General features: G+C 34.5%; 2 protein-coding genes across 2 annotated transcripts; both read right to left on the bottom strand.

Annotated features, from left to right (window-relative positions):
* Positions 1-578: 578 nt before the first annotated feature.
* On the bottom strand, positions 579-2,433 carry LOC149140248 (uncharacterized). The gene is made up of 4 exons (XM_089448007.1): positions 2,178-2,433; positions 1,736-2,071; positions 1,290-1,607; positions 579-1,182 (listed from the first exon to the last, which is right to left on the bottom strand). Exons 1-4 carry the CDS (start codon positions 2,220-2,222, stop codon positions 949-951), a joined length of 933 nt encoding a protein of 310 aa, XP_089304133.1. The 5' UTR covers positions 2,223-2,433; the 3' UTR covers positions 579-948.
* On the bottom strand, positions 2,433-6,148 carry LOC149140247 (uncharacterized). Its single transcript, XM_089448006.1, has 4 exons — positions 5,049-6,148; positions 4,834-4,904; positions 2,985-3,207; positions 2,433-2,883 (listed from the first exon to the last, which is right to left on the bottom strand). Exons 1-4 carry the CDS (start codon positions 5,184-5,186, stop codon positions 2,515-2,517), a joined length of 801 nt encoding a protein of 266 aa, XP_089304132.1. The 5' UTR covers positions 5,187-6,148; the 3' UTR covers positions 2,433-2,514.
* Positions 6,149-9,990: the final 3,842 nt, after the last annotated feature.

The following is a 9,990-nucleotide window of genomic DNA, read 5'->3' as shown; positions in this document are numbered from 1 at the left end:
ATTTGACCAAATCAAAATGTATTATTGATAATTATAATTATTAATTTATTTTAATTTAATTTTAAGTCAAAATATTTACGATACATTACAAAAATTAAAAATAAAAAAATAAAAATATATTTATAAAATATTTGATTTTGTAATGAGTTATGGTTTTCGGGCTTGTAATATTGATAAGAAACAAACTCTATTTACAAGTTAATAATATCCATGCTAAAATAAAAGTGAATATCCATGATTAAAAATCTTGTTATAGTAAATTTATTGTATGTACTAAGTTTTTATGTATTTATTAATTAAATTTAAATATAGTTAGAAAATCATTATTTTACACTTTTAAATCTCTTTCAAACCTTTTTGCTTTTATATTTAATTTAAACAATATTATTAAAAAAATATATATATATATTAAAAAATATTGACATTATTCCTAATATCTAGATATCTCTCTACTAAATTTAAACTAAACTTAAACTGTGGAGCACCTCTCAACATGATAAATCTTTCCCTTCAGAATTGCTAATTCCTTTTTCATGTACATTTGTAGCCACAGGAAAGCCAAAGCGTGGACTCTGCCACGAATGAGAAACATGTATATAGAAAACAATGAAGTACGATTCGGAATTAGACCTGTCTGCGCTGAGAAACAGATGGATGAAATTCTGTCTACTTATACAATCTAGTTTGAATTCGATTTTAGCTTCAAAGGGATCTCTGTTTCAAAAGAATTTGTATTGTAAAAATCTTTCCGTGCAAATAAGCACAACATTATTGATGAATTCTGTACAATTAGAGAACTGAATAAAAGGATATCAGTGTTCAAATGCAGTTAATTACAATTCTACAGAATTCTAATCTCTCAAACAATTCCCTTGCAGTGCCTTGAAGCTGATGGAAAAAAACAGATCGATGGAATATTGGTGGTGAAAAATGGCATTTCTTGTATTATTAATTGTCCCAAAAACTTCCCGCACCCTTTTCCTCTATAAGTGAGATGGGCTTTTGTGGGCTGCCTTTTGTTTTCTTTCTTTGTCTGCCTTTAACTTCAGATGGTTTCTTGGCATGGACTAGTCCATTATTTTGCCTCTTCCTGACGGTTGGTTTGACAACAGTTGTGACCGACAAACCCTGAGGCACTGTGAAAGGTGGCATCATCCTCGTAGCTAAAGGCAGTAATCCAATCTGAACATATCGACATCAAAGAATGAAACCGTTATCATTACATTTCAGTCAACAGAAATAAAAGTTGTATTAAACAGATAGATAAATATGTTTGCATGTAGTCTTACCATTTCAGGTGAGGTACAAGCATTTGATGATGAAAATAGCTGCAGCCCAGTAAATTCATGTCTTGCAGACCTGTCTTCAATAGGCAGTCCTTCAGTTGATTCTTTAGGTTCTCCGGAAATAGGAGTTTCAACACCACATTCTACCACTGGAGCTGCTTTGATTTTCTTATTCCAGCTGTTTTTAACATTAGATGGCTTCTGAGCACCAACAAGTTCATTATCTTCAAGAGGTCTCTTTTTGTTAGTTGGTTCAACACGTGTGACAGGAGGCACTATGGAACCTCTCATTACCCTCATAGCTGATGGCTGTAGTCCAGTCTAAACATCAACATAAGAGACTAAACAAGTTAGCATCCTATTCCAGTCAACAGACTTGAAGCCTGTGAGCCTGGGTTATACCATTACATAAAAATATTTGCATTATGCATCATTGCATGAAATCTTACCATTACAGGCATGGTACAGTTATCTGTTGACAGCGATGGCTGCATGCCAGTCAATTCATATCTTGCAGGTTCATCATCAGTAGCCAGTGCTTCAGTTAATTCTTTGGGTCTTATGGGAATAGAAATGTTTTTAGCAGCAAATTCTGGTACTGATGGATCTGCTTTGACTTTCCTATTTTTACTATCTTTAACTTTAGATGGCTTCTGAGGACCAGTTACTCCATTGTTTGCAAGTGGTCTCTTCTTGTTGGCTGGTTCAACAGCAGGTGTGATCAATGTACTATGATGAACTTTGAAACCTGACATTGTCTGCATACCTGAAGGCTGTAGTCCAGTCTGCCCATATCCACATAAGAGCATAAAACAGTTAAATCACATTCCAGTCAACAGAATTCAATGATGTGTTGAAAAATTAGATAAATATGTTTGCTTGAAGTCTAACCATTTTAGGTGCAGAGCAGTCATCTGTTGACAACAATGGTTGCATCCCAATCAATTCATGTCTTGCAGACTGGTCTTCAATAGCCAGCAATTCAGTTGGTCGTTTGGAAATGGAAATGATTTTAGCACTTGATTCTGGGGATACCAACGGATCTACTTTGACATTCTCATTTTGGCTGTCTACAACAGCAGGTGCGAAAAATGAACCTTGAGGCACTTTGAAACGTGGGATTATCCTCACAGGTGTAGGCTGTAGTCCATTCTACACATATAAAGATAAGAGAACAAAACAGTTAGCATCACATCCCAGTCAACAGAATTAATAGTTGCATGAACAATTAGATAAATATGTTTTCATGAAATCTGATCATTTCAGGCAAGGAACAATCACTTGTCGAAGATAACATTTGCATCCCAGTTAATTCATGTCTTGCAGACTTGTCTCCAATAGCCGGTGCTTCAATTGATCTATTGGGTCCTCCGGAAATGGTAATGCTTTTAGCACTGTATTCTGGGGATGTCAATAGATCTGCTTTGATTTTCCTATTTTGGCCATTTTTATTTTTGGATGGCTTCTGAGCACGAACAAACCCATATTTTTCAAGTTCTCCCTTTTTTTTAGCTAGTTCATTAACAGATGTGACAAATGAACTATGAGGCACTGCAACAACTGGCATGATCCTCATAGGTGAAGGCTGTGGTCCAGTCTAAAAATCATGATGAGAGAATCTATTATCATCACATTCCAATCCATGGAAATAAAGGCTGTGTTAAACGATTAGAAAAATATGTTTAAATTAAGTCTTACCATTTCAGGGGAGGTACAGTGATCTGTTGACACCAATGGCAATGCATGTAGCCCAGTCAATTCACGCCTTGCAGGCTCATCTTCAATAGCCAACACTTCCGATGGTTCTTTGGGTCTTCTGTAAACTGAATGAACATGAGCTCCAGATTTTGGGAATACCAATGGATCTGTTGTTTCCTTGTGATCCTTTTCTGTAAACATTTTGTATTTGTGCCGCAAAAATCTGGAATTCAAGCATCATTTATCATTTGATTAGGAAACATTTGAAAATCCTTAAATCAATTGTCAAAAGCAACATCTGTGAAAGGTGAAAGAGTTTCACAAACAAAAGAAAACTCTGATTAAGTGTTGAAAAACATGATGTTCAAAGAGAATACTCCAGAAACTTTTATATTATACATCCAAGAAAAATTCAGGACAGAGGATATACAGAACTGTTATAAGTTGCATATTTTATTTCACAGTTATTTCACAAATGTATAAACTATATGAACACAATATTATAATTTACACTCTCTATATACTCAAAATTTCATAACCTTATTGCATAAACGAACGTAAACCAATTATTATGCATCCAACCATTCTCATTCTCATTAAAATCAATTCACAATTTGATATAAAATGTATAGATTAACAATACTTAAAATTGTTCCATTTTCCAAAAATACCAGAATCCAATCAAGATCACAGGTTCTGGGGTTATCAAGATATGAAAAAAGACTCAGTTATGCAATGCAAATTGCATAGTCTAACATTCTTCCACAATAGGAAATGTAGAGAAACACATCCATCCAACCAAATTCATAACTGCTGGAACCAATTCATACTGTCGTAGGAAGTACAAGCTTTAGATTGCACCCGTATAACAAATATGAGGATAAAATAAAAAACAAGGGATTTGAGGTTATTTGGGTATTAAAAAAGCCAAAAGCTGCAATGCAAGTAGATTAACATTTTTTAGCAACAAAAAACTCCAACAATGCATTACCCATTTGAAAGTACTATATCATTTAAGTGCGATTGGGGATATAGGTTTTATCAAGACATGAAAGGACCAAGTTTTTCAAATTAGATATGCAAAGTGACAACTGAACATTACAGCTACATCACAAGTTTTTTGAACTTAACCTACAAATGCTAAGGGCATAAACTTAACGGCATAACCATTAGCCACCTGCATTCTGGTTGCTTTTGGTTGCTTTTGCGGTCTGGATCTGGCCTAGGGGCATTTTTCTTATAGTGGTCCCAATGCCTTGTGACAAGCATTGAAGCATAGAATCACACTATGCTGAAGAATACAACAGAGACACCCAAATGTGGATTGACGGGTTTGGGTAGCAAAAGCTCATCAATGCACCACTGCATACATGCACATGCATTGCATATAATGGTCACAACTACTAGGGGCAAAATTAAATCACAATCTCCTAAAAGATCCACCACAGTTACTCAAACAAAAGCGGTTTGACAAGGAGAGCAATGATAAAGAAGCTTGTTAGTCCATTTCTCCTTGCAAGCCTTAGATGTACAGGGTAATGGTAAAACCTAAAAGACTAAAAACCTATATACTCCAAAGTATAATGCTGCAAAATGAAACTAAAATTCAATTTGCATTCAACACCTTCCATAGACTGGAACACCATGACACCAACGGAAACCGTAATTTCTAAAACTATAACAATTTTCAGTCACGTAAAAAACTCTTTCCTGGGATCGTTTGTCACAGCAATAGAGAAATCATAGAGAAACCACGCCTGATGTCCTGCACCATATCAATTGACGCCTCTCCCTTTAACAAAAGTAAAAAACACGCCAAGAATACCATCAAAGAAAAAGACCCACAAACCTGACTTGTGCCTGTAACCACTTCTTCTTATCCTTGCTTGTCACCGATTTTTCTCTCAGTGCCCTAACATCCTGAAACACATCGAAAAGACCAAAAAGACAAACAAGTCACAAAATATTGATTAAATCTAAAACATAAATCACTTATTCCTGGTTTAGCTCTGGAAGATTTGGGTTTTAGAGCGACACAATTGCTTAAATCCAAAATATACATACGTTTTGGAGCTCCACATAATCTTCTTTCAGAAGAGCATGCTTCATTTCCATTTTCTTCACCTCTTCTACACTTCTCATGCTGCCAACCTTACCCATGTGAGAATAATGATAATACCCAACCGGTAATTGGGCACTCATGAAGGCAGGGAGAACCTTGAACTGTATTGTTGCTGCCTTCTGAGAGCACGAGGCTCACAAGTTACGCCGACCAGAAGTATAAGGAAGCACAAGGTTGAATAAGACGGGGAAATTAAAACGGTGCGATACCAGAAAAGCAGTTATGAGACCCCTTCAATTATACAATCCTAGCATCCCATGGAGGGTTTTAATATCTGCGCCGATTGGCATTTGGTGCAGCCGGCCGAAGAAACCAGGGAATATGAACATGGGTGGTTTCACCTTAGTGGTTATCGGATTATGTGTAAGCTTCGTGACTTCAATTATGGAAGGAAGGAGCCGAAGGATTGCAAGAACCCATGTTCCTCGGAATGGATTAATTGCTGGAGCGAGGATCAATTTCGGGATTCGCACCTTGAATGACCTGGGCAGCTGGTGCGCGTGGGCATACATTAGTTGGCTTCCTCCAAAAATAAGGAGGATGGCCATTGTCGATGCCATGCAGGTGGTCATTGAACTTTTTAAAACAAGCTTGCATACAATACAGAAGAAAAATTCAAGGGACCAACAGAGGAATTCAACGCTAATTAGGCCTCATGCATCGAAAACTGGTAAGGTATTTTTTTTGGGCTTGGGGTCTTCACAACAATACCGATAGCTTTAGGGTGGGGATGATTTAGTCCAGATAATTGACCCGCCGGGATGATTTAATTCAGATATCCATGATAATCGAAGGGTCAGGACGACTGGATTTTCCTCAATTTACAAGCAAGTACATGCACCATTCCATTACCATGGATACAATCGATCATCATCCAAGTTCACACTTAATTAATTCAGTCCATACATGTAATTTTTGCTTAAAATCCATATAATTGAACACACGCATGATGCCATTATTCTGGAAATCTTCAGATATTTGAACCCAGTTTATTTTTATATTATTGGAAGTAACGCCTGTATTTTTCGCTTCAAGTCGATAATTGGACACAGCCAGTCAACTATGGCCTCTAGGGTAGACTGAAATATAATTTTATATTGAAATTATTCAAACTGTTTACAAACTGAAAAAACAGAATCATTTATTTTGTTTTAATTTTTCGATACTAGCAGATTTTTTTTAATTAAATTTGAAAGCCCATTAACTGAGATCATTGATAATGTGATATTCCATTTGAATAAATCTTTTTATTAAATTATATATTAGTTTTATATAACATTATTCTAGATTATAAAAAGGGATAAGTAATTAAATTTAATAATTATTTTGATTAATATTTTAATTATTATTTAAAGATAAAAATTTAAGCCTAGTTTATTCTGAGATGAAATGATTTATTTTTCTTTTTTTCAGATTAATTTCAATCAAAATTTGGTAGAGAATTTAAAAACTTTAGTTTAAATTGGTTTATTGTAGAATTTAAGTGCCCCAGGGTTTTTTATGGTGTTGAATTTATTTATCAATTTAAAAATATATTTTAAATAACAAATAATTACAATATGGCTTGAATTTGTATTTGTTATATAAACTGGACAACATTTTTTTTTTGAATTGACTTTAGTGCTATTTTTTGGACTTTATGGTGCCGGAATCCGATGGAAAAATTTGAGGTGAAATCTTGATTTGTGAATTTAAACTGGTTTTTTGAGTGTATATATGGATTCAACACCCTAAAAAACCCTACGACACTTTGATTGTGTCACAGTTATCCATCAAGCTTGTGATTTCAACAAATTCCTGTGGGATTTTAGAGAAATTAGAAAAGCTTCCAAAAAATCGTACTAAAGACTTTTTTTTTTTAATTATCTCTTTTCTCTTTGTTTACTTTACTTAACAAATTTATTTATTGATACATGGTAATATTACAAAATGTTAGTTATTTTTTCATTTCCATTACAATTTACAAAGTAGTAAATTTTATTGATTGAATTAATAATATAATATTTCTTGTAGTCTTGCTAAAAAATCATTACAGTCCATTATAATTGAGATGCAGGTACTTTTGAAAACCTTTGTGGTGGATAGGAATTTTTCCTAGGTAACCAATCTATGCTTAGATCACATGTATCTCTTTGCATATTTCCACTGGAGTTCGAACAATGTTGAATCTTAGTGATCCGATAAAGAAGACAATATTTTTTGCACGAATGGTTGCTCGTCTAGCAAGCTCTTCTTCGGTTTCGTATAGTGCCACACTGAAATTTGGATTTGTTCTTCTAGTAATTCATGAAGTTCCTTCCCTATGTGTTCCTTTGGAGGAGGAAGCTTTAAACTATGAAAAATATTTTTCGGAGCAAGGTTTGGTCTACAGTTTTAATGGGTTTTGGTCACGGCTGACTAATCTACACAAATGGATCTCTAAGACACGGAAACCTCTCCTGATAGATGATTTAAATATTTATCCTATGGCTCAATTTTGTTGTTGTTGTTTTTGAAAATATTGAGGATAATAAGGCCATTTGTGATATGGGTTGTGGTCTTGGGGTAGTGTTGGTCTCTTCATCCAGTGTTGGTCTCCCACCTTTGATCTTCTTACAACATCAATCTCCACTACACTAGTTTGGGTAAGGCTTCTGAATCTTACCATGTATCTTTGGAATCTCCTATCATTATCCTCTATTGGAAATACATTAGAAAAAAATTATTGTCGTGACCTAGAAACTATTTTTATTAAAAGACTACTTATGCTCGAATATGTGTGGAGATGTACTTCAACAAGGGTTTTTCCGTTAAGATTAATCTGACGACTCTAGACTATGTTTGGGTCCAAAAGCTCAATTATGAAAATGTTTCATTTCGATGTAGCATGTAATAAAAAATTACCCCAAGTGTTTGCAAAACAATAGAGATCAGAAAAAATATGAAGGCCCACATGGTGGGAAGGAGCTCAAAGTAATCACTATACAGTATACAAAGAAGAAGAGTCTCAAGATAAGAAAGAATCGAAACTTAAACAAGAAGCATATATTGTCAAAGAAAATGATACAAAAAATTAATGATAATGCATGAATGTAGTGCACCAAGATCATTACGGAGTTCCAATTAATGGTATACCAAGCAACACATGACTAACACACAAATAAAAACACAGTCCACGTGTGTAACATGGAAACATTCATAGTCCATATACGTGACACATAGCAACACACACATTATCATCTAATTTCTAAGCGAAGTTATTTTATTTCCATTCACTATCCTTCATTTTTTTTAGCCATGACAAATCGATAACACGTTGGAGTACTTTGGGTGAGGTCCAAGATTAAAATTTTCAGTAGACAATATAACATCTAGAGTATATCTAACATCTTGCTAGCCAGATATACCAATAGCTTATTGTTGAAGAAAATGTAAATAGGTTTAGTTTTCATTATGACTTGTAATTATAATATTATGTAAAAGAAAAATTATTATTCCTTGCATCATGGGTTTCATCGGCAAGATGTGTTTACCATAGGTCAAAGACTTCTTCTTGATGTCTTAAGGATTTTATGTCTCATCATAAGTATTATAAAAGTCATAAGGTCAAAATATTACGATCCAAGAACAAATGTCACTATCCTTGTGCAAGTCAACTCTACAAAAGACAATGATCTCCTTGATGATATGTCGACCTACCTTTAAGGCACTCATGTCATCCTAATGGATCATAGATGATCTATATATATAAGGAGTGATGTTGAGTCAATGAACGAGTCTTCGGATCATTCATCATAGTCAATGAAGATTGTGTGCATACACAGTTATATCTCGGTGAAGTGATCAAGGGTAATATCAAGCTCTCGGAAGTCTATACACTGTGATAGCTCTCGGTGGTGGTGAATATCTATATATATATATATATATATATATATATATATATATATATATATATATATATATATATATATATATATATATATATATATATATATATACAAGGATTGCATTCAGACTCTGTGGTGGTGCATATATATACAATGATTGTGTTCAAGCTCTCGGTGGTGGCCTGCCTTATCTTTATCATAACCAACGAACAACATGAAGGACTGTCTTAAGACAATAACATAAATGAAGACTTGTCGCAGCCAAGAAAGAATGAGTCAAGGATTGTGACTGGACAACAAAGACATAAGGAGACTAAGAAGGAGTACAATGATATCAAGTCTATAGACTGTGGATTGTGGACCAAACAGTGCAGAGGATAGTGACACACATCATGGAGGTAATCTGGTGTCAATTTTGTCAAGGGTCTTGGTATTCATCATCTAAATATCTATAAGAAGAGATTCAAGGGTTTTACTTTCAAGAGGAGAGGTTTTGCCCTAGCTTGGAGCCAACATTTTGTGTATGTGTACTTTGTTGTTTTGATAATTGTTTGATGATTAAAGAACAAGAAAACATAAAGAAGTTAACTTAAGAAAAATAAAAGACATCACAAGCAGTTGCCAATGATGGAAGATTCATTAATAATTTGCCCTAGATTCTTCAACATGGTATCAAAGCTATGGTTACAGTCTCAGGAAGGGAAAAAAAGAAACATTCAAGGATCAAGTGTCAGGCAGGGCATCAAAAGCAAGCTGAAGGGTTTTGTCAAAAATTGAAGGATCAAGTCTACTACAAATCTACAAACAACAAAATCTTGTGTCTCCACGATTATCATCAAAGGGTCATCACAAGAATGCAAGTAATGAAAAATCCTATATAAGTCTCAGTTAACACAATGAAGGTTTGTATCTCAGCATACAATCATGGTAGATACTCTATCTCGGTGAAGAAGGAGAATATATTGTCTCAGAATTTCACTGTGATTGTTGTCGCTATCCCAAGTCTCGACTTAACTGT

This window comes from Pinus tabuliformis, chromosome X, assembly GCF_031772625.1.
Source record: "Pinus tabuliformis cultivar Carrire ecotype Pingquan chromosome X, CPIR1, whole genome shotgun sequence".
Taxonomy (NCBI): Eukaryota; Viridiplantae; Streptophyta; class Pinopsida; order Pinales; family Pinaceae; genus Pinus; species Pinus tabuliformis.
This window is presented reverse-complemented; position numbering and strand designations above follow the sequence as displayed.